This window comes from Cydia pomonella, chromosome 20, assembly GCF_033807575.1.
Source record: "Cydia pomonella isolate Wapato2018A chromosome 20, ilCydPomo1, whole genome shotgun sequence".
NCBI lineage: Eukaryota > Metazoa > Arthropoda > Insecta > Lepidoptera > Tortricidae > Cydia > Cydia pomonella.
Genome location: NC_084722.1, coordinates 10,105,783 through 10,129,902, shown reverse-complemented (window position 1 = coordinate 10,129,902; position 24,120 = coordinate 10,105,783). Strand labels below are relative to the sequence as shown.

Genomic DNA, 24,120 nt, shown 5'->3' with positions numbered 1-24,120 from the left:
AATTTTGTCCTTGGAGGATTTAATAACCTGGAGTCGGCTTTAAAAGCGTACCTCTCTGTCCAGGCCAGTGGTGATATGTATTGTGTGGACTAACGTTTATCTGACATGGCTACGTACAAATGCCTATACATTTGACGTGCCTCTCCCCCGCAAAAATCGGCAGACTGTTTTGTACAGAAAATTACAGACAAGGCGTTTCCTGTTGTTAAATGCTGCTAGACTTATCTGTAGAAAAACGAGTGGAATTTAAAATTTGTATGGAAGATCGATCCTTCGCGCATTTCGCACAATTTACTATGTAGATTTGTATGGTAAGATTATAAGCATTTTATATTGGTATTCAAGTTGAATGTGCACACACACATAACATAAATTAAGCAACATACAACATATGACAAAGTATTACAACACAACTTCACATTTTATTATCAGCTAATATGTATGATACTTTTTATACGACACGTAAACATTACCTATTCATAAAACTATTACTCGTATTGTTTACGAATTCGACTTGTGTTGTTTTCAACACAAGTCGAATTAATAACTAAGTTATAATCGCGGGTTTAAAACTTTGCGAAATCCAAGCTCAATAAAGCTCATGTTTGAAACAACTCAAACTTCCAACTTTTAACAGTTAACAAATATTCAAGAAACAGAAAAGGTGCAGTTTTATGCTCACAGAAGCCGTGAAAATAAAATTATTAAAGAAAGTAAACTTGGAGTAAGGATTAAAGTACACAATGGCACGAACCAGAGGCTTGTGGATACAAACTTGTAGTAATTAGGTACAAGCTTTGCACTTCAGTTTTCAGTGAAGTGTTACAGACTGTTAGTACTTTAGAGTACTTAAGAGACTGGTAAACATTGGGTTCGAAAAACGGGAAATGGCTTTTGAGTGCATTTGGAGCAAGGGTCGGAACCGGTATTAAAAATAGCGATAAATACCGGTTTATTTCGGTTTTACACTGAATTTTTATAAGAACGCGAGGATATACGATGGTAAAGGATAAGTCAGTACATCGGCAGTTGACTTCTAATGACGCTCTCCTTATAAATAAATAAATAAATAAATATTCTTTATTGCACCACAAAGAAGACAAATTAAAAAAAAAAAAAAAAAACAGATTTACAATGTAAAGAAAGGTAGCAACAGGCGGTCTTATCGCTGTAAGCGATCTCTTCCAGACAACCTTAGGGTAGCAGGATATAAAGAACAGTAAGTTTTTAGAACAGGTAGTGCACGAATGAATTAGAGGAATAGGAAAATTACACATACATCAAGCAGACAGTACATACAGTACATTTACAATTTAAATAAACATATAAATATAACAATACATACCTATATTAAAATAAATAAATATTAGATACATATCTAAATATATATACATACATACATAATATAACACAGCGGCACATTTTTTCCTATGTATATAAAGTAAGACAAACCGACAATCACAATATAAATTCCTAAGAATTTACCACGCGTAGTTTTAAGTGAAATTGTATATTGTGAGATAAATAAATCATATCATATCATATCATATCATTAAGAAAGAGACAAGTAATGATTTTTCAGTAGGGTTTTAAAGCTTTGAAGAGTTTTCGCACACCTAATATCTAAGGGCAGGCAGTTCCACAGCCGAACAGCTCGAAAAGTGAAAGAGTCAGTATAATATTTTGTAGAGGATGGAGGGGGAACAAGTAGATATTTCCGTGAAGGCCTGACGGAGGAGAGATATGTAAAACGCTCTTTAAGATATGGGGGAGTAGAGGGGTTGAAAAGAACGCTATAAAGAAGATTGAGAATATGAGAATTACGACGAAGACGTATAGGGAGCCACTTGAGCTGGACACGGAAGTTGGAAATATGGTCAAATTATGGCTTTTGAGTGCATTTGGAGCAAGGGTCGGAACCGGTATTATAATTATAAATTATTATGGTCCTTATAGTGAGTGACGCAACAACAAGCTTATTAAGTTTTAGTCATGCATGTCAGTGCATGAGAATATAGTTAGGCAAACCCAAGGGAAGAATATCTATATACTCAGTGACAGTCAGGCTGCACTCAAGGCGCTCAGGGCGCCCAGAGTGGACTCTAGACTGGTGTACAATGGTGTCCAAGCTCTGAACGAGCTTGGAAGACAAAATAGAGTGCAACTGGTATGGATTCCAGGGCACGAGGGATTCATAGGCAATGAAAATGCAGATGAACTTGCCAGAGCCGGATCCGCAAGTAACCACATAGGTCCGGAACCATTCGTGGGGCTCTCACAGGGAACCATTATAACGGCTATTAAAGACCACACTAGGACGAGACACCAAAAAGAATGGGACAGTCTGACGGGTCTAAAGCACTCAAAGCTCTTCATACAAGAAGTAGACTCCGGTTGGAGCAAAAAGCTATGGAAACTTAGCAGGAGACAACTCCAAATTATAACAGGGGTGTTTACGGGCCATTATGGGGTCAAAGGGGTTTTGGCCAGGATGGGACACTCTGACAACACCGATTGTCGAATGTGTGGTGAAGAGGAAGAGACAGTAACACACCTAATGTGTGAATGTCACGCCCTCGCCAGACAAAGAATGAAAGACTTTGGAGCAGGCTATCTGGAACCAAAGGAATTCAAAAGGCTACCCATAAGCTCCATCATCCGACACATGGAAATGGTCAAAAAGGCTCTTGAGTAGCTAATGGGTCTTTCCTTAGGGGGCAACTACACAAAAGATCCCTATGGGTCGAAGTGTATCCGCAAGGGCCCCCGGTAATCAGAAGATAAGATAAGATAAGTTTTAGTCAAGCTAGTGCGCTCAAAAATAGTCAAATGCCGTATGCTCGCGTCAACATCGCTGTGCTCGTTTTTAACTTTAAACTATTCTAGTACGCGTACGGCGTAGAAATAAAATGTTGTATAGAAAGAGACATCACACTCAGACCATAGAAGCAAGGCTCGGAACCGGTTTATAAAATACCGGTTTATTTCAGTTTTCCTCCGAACTTTAATAAGAACGCGAACGTATTAAGAATTTTTTTGTAACCTAAAAAACCGGTTTATCCGACGAGCGACGATATGGCCAGCCGGCTTGGTGGTGTGTTGCGTAAACAAAGACACCGACATAGGAAGACACCGGTTGTTATTGTTTTAAACCGGTTAATCTGACAAGAACTTTTACGGTTTTACGAACAAAACCGGAATTGAAAGGTTTTGCGCCAAGTACATGATAACGGTTTGGAAATTAAACGGTTTCCGAGCCGTGAGTTGGAGTGTTTATTAGCTTTACTAATAAATTCAATAAAATAATGAGTTATATATATTTACATATATATAAACGAATACAACGAAAGATTTAGAAAAAATCTAAACTGGTAAAATAAGCAACAAACTAGTCAAACTACTAACTATAACGTAACACTTAAGAGTAAAGCGGCTCTGGCATTTCTAACGCAGCGATAGAGCGTTAGCTAGAATTTAGAAATTGAAAGGTCGATAAGATGTACCATTTTTGCATAATATTTCCACTGTTAGAGTACGACAAATATACTAATATATCTACAAATCTTTGTAGCCAGAATCAGGTTTTGGCTAGCTAGAGTACCTACACTACTTCAATCAACCTGTATATAGGGCAGTTATGAGACTTCATACCTCGGTTGAAGTGTAACATCAACATACCTCTTGTCAACGCCTTCGCTCTCGGCGTAGCCGTTCATGAGCTGATTAGGGGTCCACTTAATGATCAGACCTGCAGCGGTCTGGTGCAGGCTTAGGTAGCCTGGCATGGGTTCCGCTACGTCTTTCTGAAGTTACAATATTTGAATTAGCATGGCGTCCAGCTTAGCTTTGGCTTACTTGGAAAAATGCCAAATAGATTCAGTTTTAAAAATTGGCCGATTGGAATTGGATTTCACGGGAACCACGCCAGCGATGAGATAAAATTGGATGAATAACAGTCGAAAAAGGCGAAAGAATTTTGTAAACCTACTTATTCTTGTTAAGATAAGATATTAGACTCGCTTTGCTGATACTATTATTTGATGTGTTTTAATCTGAAAGTTGAGTTTTAAAGTAATTTGATGAATCCGGGTCCTTAGCGTTCATATAATTTATGATCGATACTTTGATGACTGTATATTCGAATCATATCTTATTTTTATCCATAGGAATCCCTAGAAAATTAGGGAGAGATATGTGAAAACTTACCGGTTGTACGCGTACATTGTTCTTGCCATATAATAGCGCCGCACGTGAATTCTGGTGTAAACTCTCCACGTAATCCTTCGCTGTCGATCCACCGGCATTGATGGCACCTAAAGTTAACAAGTATGTATTTGTTAGGTACTTACTTTATTAAAATACTTTAAAAATAATAAACAACACCATTCAGATTCAGTTTTTCTCAGTCAAAGATTAATAAGCATGCTTCACTACATAAAGAGTAGCTTTATCAAAAGCCGTGTCTGTAGTCTGACTAGTGACAGAATGACGAGGAATTTTCGACAAAAAATTGCTAGTGGTCCATTTGAATAAACCGTAAATAAGCTGCCCTGATTAGTAAATCAGACTTCTCGGAGTCACGTAGATATATATATATTATAACAAATTTTAATCTTCTTCTTCTTCTTCCTCGCGTTGTCCCGGCATTTTGCCACGGCTCATGGGAGCCTGGGGTCCGCTTGACAACTACTCCCAAGATTTGGCGTAGGCACTAGTTTTTACGAAAGCGACTGCCATCTGACCTTCCAACCCAGAGGGGTAAACTAGGCCTTGTTGGGATTAGTCCGGTTTCCTCACGATGTTTTCCTTCACCGAAAAGCGACTGGTAAATATCAAATGATAATAATAAAAAAACAAAAAAGCAAAAAAATACAAATTGTCGCAGTTTCGTTGGGAGCAATTGGCCCTGAACTGCTAAAGTCAAACAAAACTTGGATATTACTTACCACGCCTACGTGGAATAACAAAAAAAAACTTGAAAGAAGTTCACCAAAAAGTTACACATCAGAAACTTCGGAATAATAGCATAATGATTTCTATGCCAGTGTTATTCACCTTAATAAAAATAGCCTGCTGAGCTTCGCACGCCTACAGAGCTGTGTAGTGTTGGTAGAAACACTAGAAACTCGAATCTTTTGGGTCTAAACTCGAAGAAAAAGAAAAGTCGTCGTTTTTACAAGTCTTAGCGCTTAAAAATCTTCCGAGTTTTCTAAGTCCCGAGTCGAGTTCTTTTTAAGTGCAACTTAAAAGGACTCGAGTCTCCGAATAAAGACACCGTCAACAATTTTATAAGTCTTTTACGCTTTGACAGTAAAGAAAATAGGCGATGGCTAGGTAGACAATTTTGTATGAATTTGATGAATGAATTTTACATGAAGACAATGCAATTTATTTTTTCGTAAAAATATTGTTGTTCCCTAAAAAGGGCTCGAGTCTCTAACAAGTTGAAAGATATTTGAGTTACGCCTTACATTTAAGAGTCTGAAGGATAAATATAAAATCAAGTTTCATAACACAGCACTCAAAGGACTCGAGTCTTAACCAACACTATGCAAAAAAAAGTTACATATTTATACAATTGTATTGCCTAATCGGCAACATGTGCTACGCGCTTGTCCAATCACGAGAAGTCTTTCGGCCAATGTTACCGATTTGCATTTAATAAATTGTTATTTGCAGTTTTAGAAGAGCTATAGACACACTGTTCCATCACGAGGTTACCTACATAATAGGTGTGCCTTTTGACTGGTTACTAACAGAGCTAGCTAATGACCGTTGTTGTCAAAAAACATTATAGGAGCTATTTATAAGTACCTACTTATAAATAGCTCCTATAATGTTTTTTGACAACAATCTGTTATATCTACCTAGATATAACAGATTATAAGATCAGGTGCAATAGGGAAAAGCGCAAAGTAAAAAAAATGTTTGTACCAGTGGTTGCTGATCCACTGTCGTCCGATGATGTGTTGAGGCTCCTCCCGAAATTGAGGATGGGCCGCCGCACCGACGGTGGTGTGGTCGTGCCTGCTGACATCCTGTGGCGTTGGACCTGTGACAATACAAAAACTCATATTTTATACACCGTGTTTTTTTTATTCCGTAAATTTTCAAGGGTGCATCCCTGAGCTTAAATTAAGTGACTCTCTCAAAGACACCGGTATTCTAATTAACTCCATTTCGGAGATAATCAATATTTAATTTATATCTTACAAGGCCCGTACGAGCGTGTACACTTGGCTTAGGGCCTGTTTACATATTGATTAGGGTTAAATATGAGTTAATACATTTGCTATTAAACGTAAAGACTATCTCGGACGATTAATGTTCAAAATAACATTGATATGTCACAGTTTTCAATTGTTTCGTTGAGTTAAATGTAATGCCCGTGTTACAACGCTATATGCAACATTTAATTACCTTTTATAAAAATAAAAATAATTAAAAAAAAAAAGTTTTTTTTAAATTTACTATGCCATATAGTTTCCTTAAACAAACTTACCGGTACCCCGAAGTAAACGGAATTCAATAAAAACACGGTGTAGATATTGGCTTTCGGCTACTAAGCTATCGGAGGCCAAGAAAAATTCCAACCTATAATCTGGGTGCGTAGACAAGATGCCAATCGTTAACGCTCCGTAGCGAACGAAACGCAACTGTCTCTATCGCACTAATATGGAAGAGTGGTAGAGAGAGAGATAACTACGCTACGCTAGCGTGAACCATAGGCATCTTGTCTACGCACTCTGATAATGATCGCAGAAAACAGCTGGGTTAGAGAACCGAATAATTTTCGTCCAAATCAGAGCATTTAGTAACTTGCAAACAGAAATCTAATTTGCACATAAACTTGCCAGTAAGAATGCATATAAATACATGTCTCTATATAAGCTCCACACTTGACATAGCGCTTGGCATGAAAACTAAGCGTGGTCCAACTTTACAGCAAAGTCAAGAATGACTGTGTCTACGTGTTTCGATATACGTGTAGCTTGTAATTTGTTGTGATATAAATAAATAAAAAAAAGGTAAACTTATAATTTATCAAAGCACAACACAAGAAAAGGGCTCAGAACATCTTTAAAAAAAAATCAACTAAATAAGTAAACAAATAAACAGTACTGTTGCTTGTTTTATGCAAAATATACTTGAGAACCTTTGATTCAAGGTACAAGACGAAACACGTTTTCCAATATAATATAAACTGTAGGACTTATCTTAAAACGTCTAAGGAACATTTCATAAGAACTTAAAAAAAGATGTAAGCCGCCTTACGTAGTAAAAGCGCCTGCGGAAATGTAAGTAACTGAAAAAGTACTGGTATGAAAACAAAGGCACTGGTCAAGGTGCCATTACCGCCCTTGGCCTGTAAGTGGCGCTTAGAAAGTGGTCTAAAAATGCGCTTTCCCTTCACGTCGCACGTTAAGGCTCTACTAAAGCGGCATGAGCGTAATGGAGTTATTTCATTACCACCGCGCGACTTACGTGACCATAAATACGACGTAAAGTACTGAGCTATGAAAATAAGTCGCAATGTGTGAATTTTCATAACTAGCTTTCATAGCTATTGCTCTTAGCTTAATGTGTAATATTAGCTTTGAATTGAATGAAAATACTGAATAATACAATGGAAGAAAACCTAATTATTATACGATTAAATATAGTTTCAATAATCGTATGTTTTATATGTACGACGACGGTCTAGCTGGAGCATAATCCGCCTGATGGTCAGTGGGCAATGTGGGCATCATAGTGTTTGGGCGTTTATATGTATTGTATGTATGAGAGTTGCCGATTCTAATACATAAATTCGCATTAAACAAAATTTTATCCATGTTTGCGAAATATTCGCCAGTGCACACGACAAGGCATTCATCCAATTTGACTTGATATACTCGTAATTACCTGTTGCATAAATCTGTACTATAGTTTCTTTTTGCATAAAAAAATCTGACGTGGCTTTTTGAAAACTATGTATATGAAAGCAAAATAATGTAAAGAATCTTATATGATTTATAATGATACATATTTGCAGTGACTTATTTTTCAAAGGTGTTTTTAATAAAAAGACATCAAGATCGCTAAAAAACGAACTAGAATAACTGCATTAGTAGTAGAGTTGTCTAGTAACGCCCAGCGTGAAAATATAACGAAACTACGAGGGTCCGAAAATACGACGAAACGTGCCGAGACAAGTTCCAGGCCGAATTAAAAAATGTTTGTGCTTAAGGCCCCGTAGGTTCATGTTCTTCTCTCACTCTCACTAATCGTAAGCGTGAGTGAAATGGATGAGCGTGCTCGGGACCGCGGATATCAAGTTTTTGAATTTGTCTTAGATTTAACAAGAAAAAGTAATCTATGAGATCTCTTGAACATAAAATTGCGCATTTTTAGAAGTACCTAATTTTCATATTTTTAGCTTTTGTACATGAACTGTTACAAATTTTAAAAGTAAAGTTTTAGGCCTTTTGTCGATCGAGCGAAAGTGAAAAAAAGCGGCCAAGTGCGAGTCGGACTCGCCCATGAAGGGTTCCGTACCATTTATGACGTATTAAAAAAAACTACTTACTAGATCTCGTTCAAACCAGTTTTCGGTGGAAGTTTGCATGGTAATGTATATCATATATTTTTTTTAGATTTTTTATTCTGTTATTTTAGAAGTTACAGGGGGGGGGGGGGGACACATTTTTTCACTTTGGAAGTGTCTCTCGCACAAACTCTTCAGTTTAGAAAAAAATGATATTAGAAACCTCAATATCATTTTTAAAGACCTATCCATAGATACCCCATACGTATGGGTTTGATGAAAAAAGATTTTTTGAGTTTCAGTTCTAAGTATGCGGAACCCCCAAATTTTTTTTTTGTGTAAAAATCTTAATGCGGTTCATAGAATACATCTACTTACCAAGTTTGAACAGTATAGCTCTTATGGTTTCGGAAAAAAGTGGCTGTGACATAAACGGACAGACAGACGGACATAACAAATCTATAAGGGTTCCGTTTTTTGCCATTTGGCTACGGAACTCTAAAAACATGATTCGAATGGATAAAGTCACTAGAATCCTCAAGATTAATTATTCAAGCTTTGGCAACCGTAATGTGATAAAAAAATGGAACGATTTAAAAAAAACAAATTGATATACTTAATTTAACCTTGTGAGGCTCTCTAGAACAATGTGGGAAAGTAACATCGTAATAGACTGGAGACATAGACGTCCAAACTTGTAACTCCAGCACGCAACGCTCGTAATAAACTTACCACTCTGAGTTCTACTCGTAACCACACTAATGAACTTATTTCGTTACTGTCGAGTAAATGTGTACATTACTGACCCGAAACCGCAACCCACAGACCACTCAACTGTGCCGCAACCAGCCTATGTAAGGACTTGTTATGAATGAAACTTTTGACAAAAAATTTAATAAGTTTTTTGTCAAAAGTTTAATTTTTGATGCAAGCTTTTACCGCTGACTGTACTTTTCTTTCAACAGATAACTAATACTCTTTAATTCTAACAAACCTAAACAAGTAGGTTACGTTGTTTCATCACAGAGTTCCCATGGCCACCTCCTTTCCCCATCATCAGATCAACTGGATGGTACCATTTGCATATGTCACCTAACTTACATATGTATTATGTGAAGTTTCAGCTCAGTTGAGTGATGAGAAGTGGTTCTAATTTAGCTTGCAAGGCAACCGGCTAAGAGCATGTCGGCCAATGCTTAATTTAGTTACTCATCCGTCATAATACGCTGCCTTGAACGGGGCTATTAGTAAGTATGACAAGGGCGGATCCACCGTTGTGGGCACGATGGGCATGCCCACAACCCTAATAGGGTGCCCTAATGATTCGTCGAGTTAAATTATGCCGATTTTTGTTTCGCAGATGCTATGGCAGAGGAATCTTTGTAAAAATTTCATTACACAGAGTAGTTAGTTGGTTGGCATAACATTGATACGCGGATTTACTTTTCGTAAATTGATAGTTTGATAACTGTCACGCTTACCCATGTCGAAAACAGATCATCGGTTAGAAATTCTCGCCACCACGAGTCCTAATTATTTGTAAAAAATAAAGAAAGATTATTTACTAACAAGGGCAATTACTTTTAGCTTATGAAGTCTTAGAAATCTTCAACATTCACAAATATTAGTACAATATTTAAAAATATTGCCAGCTTTTAATTTACAGCTGTAGGAGTTTTTTTAGCGTAGTTAGCGTAGCGTATGTATAAAAAGTGCTCCATAGACTGCAATAAATTGTTTTCGATATATTGCCGATCTGAATGTTGTAAGTACCTACCGCAATTGCTAAATTACTAATTTAACTGTCAGTTAAAGTTTAATTAAATTGTCACTTTATTCGAATATAACTTTAGTCTAGTCAGCAAGTTGAAAAATTTTGATACTGCTCCTAAAAATACATGTGGTACCTCATTAGATTCGGAATAAGTAATGTCTAGAAAAATGTATTCGAAGCGTATATTTATTATTAGCACATAAACAATTGCAAAAGTTAAAAATAAATATTCATGAAAAAATATGGTTTTTCGTTTTTAACCGAATCTCATAAACTATAATACATTTAAGAAATGAAAATAAAATATTCCTAAAGAAGTGCCCAAGTACTGTAACTCTATTCATTGTAGTTTTCATTTACCGCTGAAAATAGCCCTAAGTTAGGGAATAATTAATTTAATAAAAAATCTCGTTCTTACGTCATTATCGTAAATGTAAACAAAAATTTTTTTTTCAAATAATTGGCGTAAAAATATTTCGGTTATCGGTGCTCTTCTTATATACATACTAAGCAATATCACGCTATAAAAAAAACAATACTTTGGTTATAATATTGTTTTATATTTAAAAATTTTACCCTGATTATTAATTTTTTGTCATTTTTCACTACTATTCTGAAATTTTAGACAAAATATTAATTTTATTAAATTTTTTGTGACGTGATCTTGGTGTATAAATAAGATGGGCTCCACGAAGCGAAATATTTTTACGCCAATTATTATAACATTTTTTAAACTTTACAATAAAAGTGTTAATTAATAATTGTCTATCTTGTTCAAAAATCTACCTATAAAATCTGGGGGCACGGCAGTGCCCCCACCAAGTTGAGCAAAAAAGCACGGCCGTACCATCCTTTTCTCGAAGCAATTCAGACCATTTTCGACCCCCTGTAACTTCGTTGTGGATAAAACTAGAAGACTGAAATTTTCAGTAACCATGCAGGCATTGTAAAGACACGGTATATTTCAAATTTCATTCAATTTGAACCAGTATTTTAAGAATTATAACGGGTCAAATTTCTTAATTTTGTCACTCACTGACTCACCGATCATCAAAATTCTAAGGCACTTCTAGCAGACCTAGAAGCTTCAAATTTGGAATATAAGTAGTGTTTGGTGTATGAATCAAGGAAAAACTAAAAAATCTAGAAAAGACCGCAAAGAAAATTAAGCCCATACAGCCAAGTCTTCAGTTATTAAATTTTTCAATATTGGCTTTATTCGTAACGATGTTTTATGTTTTATTTATACATATATACAATAAGTAGAAGATACCGAAAAGGAAAAAAGTAGAACTGTCTACAAAATACAAAAAGAAATGAGATCCCATCAAAAACAATACTTGTCAAAAAAACCAAGTCTCGCAACTCAGTTGTTCTGCGGTAAAAAGTTGTGAGATCCATGTAATACCAAGTCGGTTATTAATTTATTCAGTCTCTACTTAAGCGACTTTCTGTCTTAATACGTCCAGTCTCTAAGACCACGATCGTGGTCCATAACAATTGAAAATCAATTGTGTCTGGAATCTCCGTACTCGAAGCATTAAGTTGTTACGTAATAATTAACAGCATCTTATAGTGACGCATATCAATATTAAAATTCTTTAATGTTTTATATAAATATATTGAGACTTGGCAATCGCCTGAAAACACGTGTAAATTCAATCGCCTGAAAAGACATGTAAATTCAATTATTTAGTGCGATGGCCAAGTCTCAATATATTGAGATGATCAATACAATTTTGCGAGATGTGGAGCTTTTAGGATATAAATTGTATGGAGATGATATCTATCAGCGTACCCTTCCCGTTTGAAAAATACTATAGGAATCTTTTGTTTTCATTTGTTAAATGTTAATAGTGTTAGAAATGTAAGATAATTTATATCATTATTATATGGAAAACACCGTCTGTCATCAAACTATTTCTATTTTGATATTAGTTGTTAATATTTATATTGTCCGGGTTTGTAAACGTGCCCTAACTGACAGCCCAGCTGTCATGGGCGCGGCTGTCAAGAGAGATTCCCGCGCCAACGTGAGCGTCGGTCGTCGGACTTAATATTATCATGTACTTAATTCACAAATAAATCAATTACTCAAGACCTAGTGCGTTTTATATCTATCATTTCAGAAGTGGGATCTTAAATATTCATGCTCACAAAGTATTTCAGTTAAATAAGTTGATTCTCGTACGAAATCGTAATGTTGGAAGTAGCATTATTACGCTTATAATGGGCACGTACCTACTTTGGAAAATGCACTAAGTTTTGGGTCGCGAAGTGTTTCAATGTGTTGTTCAAAACCTATTTAACAAACGTGTGAATTGTTATAAATCATATATGAATTCGGAGAAGTACAATATTATCACCTACCGGTCATTGACCTGCCGGTAAGCTACTACGTGAACGAGGCGAGGCAAACAAATTCGATCACAACTCATGATGTTGGTCTACAATACAGGAGAGTGGTTTGTTTATGATAGCAAAACAGGTAATAAATACTATGAGATATTTATTATATTTAGGACTGAGAATTAATTTGAATATGTAGTGAATGTTCACTTAAAATGTGCGAAGCGTAATAGAGATTGCGCATGGTTTAGTTTGTGCAGTTGAGAAAGTATATAAATAATCAAAATTGTATAACACGACATGTCAAGTCAGGAAACCAGGCTTGGCAGTTTCAAATTTGACATTCTTATTTGTGCTGTACAATAAATTTAATGTACTTGGCATCTTGTTGAAATGCTGAATTCAATATCAAATCATGATTAGAACAAGTAATGATATATATTGAGTTATTTTTTTAGTTACCATTAAGGTTATATAAGTGTAATATTCCTGAAGTTCCACCGGGGTCATATAAGGTTATTCAGCTTCAGGCCTATCAATTGGAAAGTATTGGTGTGTATTTCAAATTATATTTAAGGAATTTTCTTAATGGTAAGAAATGCATGATGAACTGCCCTTAAGTTTAAAGCAAAGTGTTTGATACCTACTGTGGCATAGTGATTTTGCTGGTGTACCTACCAACTGAAGCCTTCACCCTAGACTAGATTGAATATTGAACAGTAATTTTGTCATGATCCCATTTGAGTTTTAATTAATTCATTATCCAGTATTTCTTAGTAACAAAAGCAGTGATTTTATTACATTGTCATTTATTTAAATGACTGGTATTAAGGGAATAGTGTACCCCCCTGAAAGTACAATATAATTTAGGATCGAATAATCACCTGTGTAACTATACAAGCAAAATGAAAATGGCTGGTTGGTTCCAGAAGAAGATTAAAGACAAAACTGACCACTACCTGTTCAAATGAGTTTTACAAGCAGAAAGTAGGTTGAGATGTAGGTATAAGCGTTTTATTCATGCACTATGGTAATACAGTATATTAAGTATGGTGATTTACTGTTATCAAATAATTATTTTTGTGTTGTGTGTGTGTGTTCTTACATTATGTTCACAGATATCATTGTGATGGACAATTGGCCTATACAAGTAACACAGTCATTGTGCTGGCTGGTGAGTAATTGTGTAAAGTTCACACGGGATGAACTAAGGACAAAATTGACTGCTACACTTGAAAAGTTTAAAAATAAAATGTTTCAAATAGGTTTGACCAATGGAAAATAGTGATGAGAACTGAGAAGTATACCTAAGGGTTTTAGTCCCGTGCAATGGAACTAGGTAAGTGCTCAGTAGTCTGATTGTGACAAGCAATTTACAAACTATGGAGATCGTCTATTTAAATAGCTAACTATTTCTTTCTTGTAGTAGTTATATTTGCTTCAAAATAATATTCTGATTAAAGATCTATATACAATTTTGTTAGCTATTACTATTATTGCACTAACGCACAAACCAGTATAACCTGACCTCAAGAAGGTTGGTTGCACCAAACCGTCTGTCACTGTTAAAGTGTTCGCAAAATTTATTGTATGGCTTCCCATACTCAAATTTTATTGTATGGCTTTCATAGGTCACTTATACTTATATTATATTACTACTGAGTGATGTTAGCCAGTCCATCAACTGTGGCTGGTGCAACTGGTACTTAGACTGGACAGTCAAATGGTTACTTGTTAAGCGATTGGAATGTCAACCAAGTCCCTGTACTGACTGGGTATTTTCGAAGCTTGCTCAGTAATCGTTTAATTTAAGTGACCAAAATTATTATTTTTAATTATTGAAATATGACTATTAAACTTAAAATAATATCGAGTAGCTTGCATTGATACTGAACAATTTAACAATAAAAATAATGAACAGCTAAATTAGAACAAGTTTCATAAAAGCATCAAATTAAGTTGCTGTATATGTGAGTATGTAGTTACATCCTAATGTAGGTACTTTCAGTCCTTAGTTTAATTCTTCAATTTATCTGTCTTCTGTTGTTAAATTACTGTTCTTAACCTCAACAATTGCACTCCAATTAAATATTTAGAAGGTAAGTTAGGAATACATGAATATATACATAAATAAAATATTTATTGTTGCCATTGGAGTTAATGGAACAGTTGGTGCAGAAAATATACTAATACTTCTCATCATTTGAGAATGAGGTACTTTTACAAACTCATTTTAAATTGATGTCCTACCCATCACCAGAAGTTTGGTTTTATTATAAGTTGTAAATGTTAACAAGTAGGCAAGTTCGTCTTCACTGAATATGTTGAAATCCTATCGACGACTTAAATACTTACTAAACTAGCCTATGGCCTAGCCTTATGAAGGTGCATAGAAATATATAGTTAGCATTCGCGCATAGTTTTTTTTGCGCAACGGAACCAGCGTTGTATTTACCTAGAACTATTTCAGTAATTTTACTTTTCATGATAAGTGATAACCGCCTCCTAATGCAGTTAGTTGTTGAAATAATTTTATTCATATTTATAGTTCTATAGTTTTTAGTAGCTATTATTTTTGTCAGTGGACAAAGTTCCAGTTGAAAAGTATATCGCAGTAGTGCAATGTTAAATACCAGTATTAAATATCTTTTCAGTATTAATCAAGACTAATTACCTATACATAAATGTTTTAAAATAAAATAAACTATTAATTCCACAAAACACGTGACCTAGTTTCAGTGGATCTTTATTGACAATAACAATATACATAATGGATATATACAGATGATTACTATAACTAGCTTATATCTAAAATAGGCCCTTGAGGCATTGTACCAAGGATGCTGGCAGCATTTCCTCGTTGTATCGCAATACTGATACGTTGTGCGAGGAAGCCGCCAGCTCTTCGGTCACCAGTTACGTCAACCAGACGTTTCGCGATTTCTCCAAAAAACTAGTTTCAGTTGTATATGTATACATAAATGATAGTGTGAATGATTCAGATTCGAATTAGTAAGGAATAACTAGTTTCATTTTTATGTTTTTGGTTATTAACAATAGGGAACTTTTGCATTTATTCTATATGATCTGTATCTTCCACATTATAATGATTTAACGATTACGCGTCACATAACTTGGATGGTGAAGATCCAGTCGATGCTGTGTACACAGATTACATCGACCATGATCTGCTATTACATAAACTTTTACCAGTAGTTACAGCATTGTGCCAAACTCCTCCTGCTACCTCTTTAAATCCGGCTGAATATATCTGATGTAATTTATATTATGAAAATCGCTCAGGACCATGCAGACTGTCCTGACCTGCTAGCGAACTTATGGTAATCAGTCCCCTCACGTCTATCCTCTCGCACCAAACGAACGTTCCATATTCCCTTCCTTCATACTAATTATAGGAAAAACTCATTTTTTTTCTGAGCTGTTAAGTCCTTTAATCAGCTTTGCAAATAGCATGATCACATCGATCTGTTCTGTGATACTGTTAACACAATTTCATCTTATTTCTTTCTCTTTTGTTCTTCTCGTTCATTGTTTAAAAACTCAGACTCACTGTAAAGCAACATAATTGTAAGCATAATAGTTATTATTAATTTTGCAATTTCGCACGTCATATACTTTACGCAGTTTCTACATGTGAAATTTGCTTACTGTTTTTATTTTGAAACTTATTTTGTTACTTTAGCTGTGAGTTTTCAAAAACAAAAATAAATTTAAAATAACAACTAACATTGAAAATGAATACCGCATACAGTCAAGAGCTCATTTAGTTACCATTATACCTAATCTAGTTAAAAAAATAAATAAATAGATGCTTGTTATTTATACATAGATCGAAAATTATCGATCGAACAGATATATAAATATGTACTATAACTTAACACCACTTCCAATATGGAAAGTTTACCCAATTGCAAGCTAGATGGCGCTAGCGTCGAGTTAGATCGCGCAAGCGTTAGTCTTTCGCAATTTCATAGCATGTATTAGACATAAGTATGCAAATACCGTTCGCGAGATGCCGGTGGCAACGAGATAGATCACGCCAGCGTTTGTCTTTCATAGAATAGTTAAGTCCCAAGTTTGATTTTTGTTTATTTGATAGATTCGATAGGACGCGGTTTATGTTACCCGAAGATTCAGCTACTCTGCGTACTTTCTATCTAGAAATATGCGGAGAATATTTACTAACTGTATCGAAACGAGTGGTTTAGTTCGTGCTGAGGGTGTTTGCTCCTGCATACTCTTTATGAGTCGACAGTTTTACACACCAAACGGTCTGTAAAAGTAAAAATCCGCCAAGTTTAAAAAAACAAACTTAACTGTCTTACGCTGATTCGAACGCCCCATCGATCCCGCCACTTGCAGTACCTCTTTTAATATAATTTAATTCATAAATTTATTACAATATTATGTTTATAAGTCGCTGGAAACTTAAACCTGAAACACTGCCGCCGTATTATGGCTGACAGCATTTTTATAACGATTTGTATTTTAAGCTAGTTCTATAGTAGCATTTTAGACGTTTACATGGCTACTGTAATGCTTATTTGAGCACAAATTATATAATAACATTACAGTAGAACTATACTAGGATTATTATGGTCAAAGAAATTGTTAAGGGTACCAAATGCAAAAGGCATGGTCACTTGGAAGCCAATTGCGAGATTTTAAAATAATCTAACTACTTACAGCAATTTTGACTTGAATTTGTGAAAGGATAAGCAAACAACAAAGATCTGATTACAGGCAACTTTTACAGTACGACGATTTGGCAAATGTTCAATCACTCCTAATGTATGTTTGGGTTATATTCCTTCTCTATATTCCAACTGTCACACATGACATACAAATGCATACTTGGTCTCTCGCGGTACAGGCCTAGCTTAGTGCGGGGACCGCTGGAAACTCTGTTATGTAACCATGCTATGCACTCACCGATGTCACACCAATTCTGTACCGATTCATATACTGTTTTGTGTGCAATAAACTTATTTTTATCTTTATCAATACTCCTAGTGCTTAAATCCAAACTGGAGTTTTTGTATTATCATAGTAGACTATAATTACATATAGTGTTTTTATAGTACGTAATGGTTTTAAAGAGGTGGTCGTAAATATATCAATGTTAACTCAGCGGATAAGATGAAACTGTGGATAGGACTAGGCTCTAATTTTGAGCCTGGTACCGAAAATTCAAGTTGTTACTCGGAAATTACAGTTATTATCATACTATAATTACCTCATTATATACATGAAATTCATATTCGTGACGCAATGCACACGTGTCTCATTTTAATTGAAGTTCATGTTAATGCAATTCCAACCAAAGTCTAACCGATATATAAATACATATTTGTGTATATGTTAAATAAATAAAGTGTAAAATGTTTAATGCTTTACATGTTGGACCTGAGTGCGTCCGTCCGAGAGCCGCAACGACGTGGTTGGAGTCCGCTGCATCCAGTGTGTGTACGCGGTAGCTACCGATAGATAACTCACCACCACTTCACTGCGCCTAGTGGGGCTGAGGCTGAGGCTGCTACGTCCAGTGTGCGTACGCGGTATCGAAGATCATGTGAAACACTTGCTTGAGGCCGATACCCCCTGCGCGGGTACGCGGTAACAAGTGTGATAGATCGCCTGAGGCCGATAGCTCCCTGTGTGAGAACGCGGTAACAGGGATCACCAAATAAGCTTGCTTGAGGCCGAGAGCTCCCTGTGCGAGAACGCGGTAACAAGCAGCACCATTTAAGCTTGCATGAGACGGATGCTCCCTGTGCGAGTACGCCGTAACAAGCTCACCATACAGCCTGTGTCTGTACGCTTAACGCCCTTACATCCTGTGTGTGTACTGTGGTATATATAATAATAACTGTACGAATGTTTTTACACCCTGTGTGTGTGTACTTTGCTACAACTTATTAAACGCCCTTACATCCTGTGTGTGTATTGTGGTATAATATATAATGTCCGTACGAGTGTTTTTACACCCTGTATGTGTATTCTGGTATATAATGATAACCGTACGAATATTTTTACACCTGTGTACTTTGCTACAACATACCAAACGCTCTTACACTCTGTGTGTGTATCTTGATATATGTATGTGACGACCGGTCTGGCCTAGTAGGTAGTGAACCTATGCCTATGAAGCCGATGGTCCCGGGTTCGAATCCCGGTAAGGGCATTTATTTGTGTGATGAACACAGATATTTGTTTCTGAGTCATGGATGTTCTCTACGTATTGAGGTATTTGTAGATTAAATATACCTATCGTTTTCTGAATACCCACAAGACAAGCCTTCTTGAGCTTACTGTAGGGCTTAGTCTATTTGTGTGAGAATGACCCTATAATATTTATTCATTTATTTAATGATACAAATGGGTTACACCTGTGTGTGTACGTTGCCACAATCTAAAGATTACTGTTACATCCGGGCGGTGGGATTGTAAATTACCATCTGTACTATGTGACAAAAAAAAACCTTCCAGACACTTACATCCTGTGTCTGTGTGTGTGTGACACATGATGGAACGAGACGCTGTTAATTCTTGTTTCTGAGTCCAGGTACTACACGCTGAGGGCGTTACAGCTTCGATCGCGCCACTAGGCCACTACGCGCACATCAACCCTTTTGCGGTGAGCGTGCTGCAACCGCTGCAGGGGCTCATCGAGTGCGCCGACTTCTGGCCAAAGGGTGTCGTGTTTCGGAGGTTCCGGGGCAAATTGTCGAATCTGACACAATGCCAGACGATTCAACGTAGTCACGCTATTTTGTTACCGAAATAGTGTTTAGTTCTCAAGTTCTTAAAATGCATAGTCTGTAAGTTATTTGTAATATGGGCCTTGTTGTCTGATTTAAATTTGTAATAAATAATTCAAAGACTGTAAAATCTAATGTGTATAACTAGAGACAAGATGAAAAGTCACTAGATCTACATCTGTTACGTTACCCCACATCAAGTTAGCGACTATCCGGGGGCGTCGTCACTAGTTCGTAAATCAAGAGGCAATATTATCCCAGTAGTGTTGTACTAAAAGTAAAAGAATCTTATAATGTTTATTTTTTTTTCTTTAGTTATATTTGTTAATATAACTATGTTGATAATAATTGAATGAGGACATCCAATCTCTTAAGGATGGCCGAAAATGTAGTGAGTAAGATTTCTAATTTGCTTCACAAGGCTTGGATATAATATCAAATAATGTAAAATAAAATAAGCTTGTCGTTTCAATGTTGAAACATATTACGTATTGTTCGACGCCACATAATTAGAACCCTCTGGATGACTACCCTACTTAATCATCTGTGTGAGTGATGTTTTTTTTTAGTTTGTAAGACAAGTTTTGTATATTTTCTTGCCTACTAGCACGTTATTGTCACGTTTTATTATTGTATCCTTAGAAAAGAAATAGTTTATATCTTTATTGCCTCGGGTCAGGCAAAATTCAGGATGGCCGATTGTTAGAAATGTAAGATAATTTATATCATTATTATATGGAAAACACCGTCTGTCATCAAACTATTTCTATTTTGATATTAGTTGTTAATATTTATATTGTCCGGGTTTGTAAACGTGCCCTAACTGACAGCCCAGCTGTCATGGGCGCGGCTGTCAAGAGAGATTCCCGCGCCAACGTGAGCGTCGGTCGTCGGACTTAATATTATCATGTACTTAATTCACAAATAAATCAATTACTCAAGACCTAGTGCGTTTTATATCTATCAATAGTTTACTTATGAGATATTGACAAAAAACAAAATACCATATTTTTTATAACTTTTGCTATTTTTTGTGCTAATAAACGATTCGAATTCGAATACCTTTTTTCTAGACATTGTTTCAATTCCAATGAGGTATTTTTCAAGTATTTTTATTTATATTTTTAACCATTTTGAACTTGTCGACTAGACTACTCAAATAAATATTTAAAAAAATGTATAAAATATTTAAAAAAAAGTTACTCTACTAATAGTTCCTTAAACGAAAAGATTACTCTGCCAAACGAAATTCATACAATAATTGATCTGCCAGTGTTCTGCTAATTAACACAAAAGCGAATTGAACGGTATGTGAACCAAGACTAGCAAATGTCGACTAAAAGTTAGATCTACGAATAAATCCCTCTATGAAACGTTGTCTGAGAATCGGGTATCTGCGAAAAATTGATAAGATAGCCCCCTAATAGCCTTGTGACGTCACACTTTCAGTCTATTGAAATCGGTAGAGAGTCATGATTGTTCATGAACGAGTTCGGTCTCCGACTCGCACTTGGCCGATTTTCGGGTGGCTGTGCTGTGACCACAACCTTTTTTGAGGGCTGGATCCGCGCCTGAAGTATGATGTACATAACAAGCAAAAGGGAGTACCTTCGCAGCGTTTTGTACGTCTTTTTGCTAAGAAGGGAAGACTTGTGATTTGTGATAGATTAAAAACGGCTAACTGATAATGAATTAGTTTTCATTGAATGTCTTTATTAAGCTCTACTTTCACGATTTTTTCATAATTTTTGGACCCATGATTTTTAGTTTTATCATTCTGTTATTTTAGAAGTAGGGGGGGGGGGGGGCACACATTTTACCACTCTGGAAGTGTCTCTTGCGCAAACTATTCAGTTTAGAAAACATGATATTAGAAACCTCAATATAATTTTTGAAGACCTATCCATAGATACCCCACGCGTATGGGTATGATGAATTTTTTTTATTGTTTTTTTAAAACTACGTACTAGATCTCGTTCAAACAAATTTTTGGGTGGAAGTATGCATGGTAATGTACATCATATATTTTTTCGTTTTATCATTCTCTTATTTTAGAATTTACAGGGGGGGGGGGGTACACATTTGATTTGAACTATTCAGTTTAGAAAAAAATTATATTCGAAACCTCAATATCATTTTTGAAGACCTACCCAGGGTTTGATGAAAAAAAAAATTAATTTCAGTTCTAAGGAACTCTACTTTTGTGTGAAAATCTTAATGCGATTTACAGAATACATCTACTTACGAAGTTTCAACAGTATAGTTCTTACAGTTTCGAAAAAAGTTGCTGTGACATACGGACGGACAGACAGACATGACGAATCCATAAGGGGTCCGTTTTTTGCCATTTGGCTACGGAACCCTAAAAACCTCCCCACTTTACGTGTAAGGGGACGTACCCTTAAAATACCTAAGTTTTTTCTAGTTTTTAGTTTAACATTTTGTCGGCCTGATTTATTTATATATCTACTCATGCCAAATTGCAGCTTTCTAGCATTAACGATCTCGGACTAAAGCCTCGGACGGATAGACAGATAGACGAACATAGCGAAACTATAAGGGTTCCTAGTTGAATACGGAACCCTATAAAACGTAAGTGATGTAGAAAAAAAGATTCCAAACGTTAAGTTACAGATGTAGTGCATAATAATTTTCCATCGTATTTTTACGATAACTTACGAACGTGTCTTGCTATTTCAGTCAGTCTCAGTACAAAAAGTACTGACATTGACTGAATTAGCATAGCATAGTTTCCGAGGTATTCCTCAATGGAAATCAATTATGCAATACATCTGTAATTGGAAAAGTGTATTACAAGGTAATTGCTATATGTACCTACCAAATTCATTCCAAAATTCAGAATGAACCGAAAACGTTGAAAGAACATGAAAGAAAACTAAGAAACATTCAAAGGGATTGGCCTCAAGAGATTTTTCAGAAGTCGATAGTGCATTATGTAGCCACTGTTTTAAATGTAAAAGTTGGTAAATCATTAATTATGCTGAGTTAAGTACTTAAATATATACATGCACGTAATTTCAAAGTCAATTTCCAAAAATCAAATACACTTCGTTGGTTGTTGTAAAGGACTTTACAGACTTCATTATTAACATGCAAATATTGTCTCCAATCAATCTTCCGCCGCTCTGAATCGAACGCAAATCGTTTGTTAGCTGATACAATTTTGTATTCTGTCGCTTGGTACCAGGAATATAATAGAAAAATTGAATACAAAGAATCTTCATTGAATTTGCCAGTAATGAAAATGGAATACCTATGATAACAAAGCCTGGGTAGGTACATGACTTTGTCAATGCAATATATTTAGTATGGGTATTTAGTATCAAGGAAATGGCTTAGTATTAGTACGTACCTTCAAAATGCGTTTAGGATAAAAGGATTTCATTACTTAAACTTATTTTACTAGCTACCAAGCGACTGCCACAACTTACGGTTTCTTTTTTTAAGTTTTTAACGCTGATAAAATTGAATCGTGAACAGTCTCGACGTATAAAATAAATAAAACTAAAGAGTAATTGAATACGTTCAAATATCTATACAATGTAATAAACCGAAAGGAGACAAAACCGAAAATACTTTCGAACAAGATTCATAAATAAGCAAACAAACATAAGTTTGAATGCTGACGTAATTTTGAATTTATAATATTAAAAGATTCCGAATGATAATTTGATTGCCAGTTGTGTACCAAATACATAACAAACTTATTACGAGAACCCAAAGTGAAAGTGGGCAGATACGGTGTGTTTACATTTTTGACCCTTTAAGGGTTTCGGTGAACGTACTTATGAAAGTCGTATAATACTTGTAGGCATACAAAACATATTAAACAAATATACTTTGAGCGAAAGCGGACCGCTCTTCTACGTCCTAAAAGCTTCGGTTCATACCGATCTCTACGTAATATTTTTCAAAGTGATTAATGAACCGCACTTTGCGGCAGTTTCTTGCTGGGTATGGAATAGGAATAAAATGATTTATTTAACGTGCATGTTACATTTCAGTGTTACATTGAAATCCTTTTAACAGTAAGCGTTATGAATATAACTACAGAACTATCGATTTTAAGTAGTAAAGTACCTAAAACTGAAATTAACCTCCAAATGACTAACTTATTATTTTTAAAAGTTATAAGTATGATTGTAGAGGTAAGTATGTAAATTTTTAGTTGTTTACGTAAAATAAGTAATGTGACTGAGTATTTAGTTTAAAATTTGCAGCATTATACATATTCGTAGGCATTTTTAGGGTTCCGTAGCCAAATGGCAAAAAACGGAACCCTTATAGATTCGTCATATCCGTCTGTCTGTCCGATTATGTCACAGCCACTTTTTTCCGAAACTATAAGAGCTATACTGTTCAAACTTAGTAAGAGGATGTATTCTATGAACCGCATTAAGATGTTCACACAAAAATAGAAAAAAAAAACAATAAATTTTGGGGGTTCCTCATACTTAGAACTGAAACTCAAAAAATCTTTTTTCATCAAACCCATACGTGTGGGGTATGGATAGGTCTTCAAAAATGATATTGAGGTTTCTAATATCATTTTTTTCTAAAATGAATAGTTTGCGCGAGAGACACTTCCAAAGTGGTAAAATGTGTGTCCCCCCCCCCCCGTAACTTCTAAAATAACAGAATGAAAAAACTAAAAAAAATATATGATA

At 35.5% G+C, this 24,120-nt stretch overlaps 1 protein-coding gene across 3 annotated transcripts in view; it reads right to left on the bottom strand.

Annotated features, from left to right (window-relative positions):
• Window positions 1-24,120, bottom strand: part of LOC133528796 (small G protein signaling modulator 2-like) — a 172,187-nt gene that overhangs the window by 36,295 nt on the left and 111,772 nt on the right. For all 3 annotated transcript variants that reach the window (XM_061866263.1, XM_061866262.1, XM_061866264.1), the window contains 3 exons: window positions 5,935-6,052; window positions 4,207-4,313; window positions 3,679-3,803 (listed from right to left, as the gene is read on the bottom strand). In XM_061866263.1, the coding sequence (XP_061722247.1) occupies window positions 3,679-3,803; window positions 4,207-4,313; window positions 5,935-6,052 (350 nt within the window). The remainder of the gene's footprint in view (window positions 1-3,678; window positions 3,804-4,206; window positions 4,314-5,934; window positions 6,053-24,120) is intronic.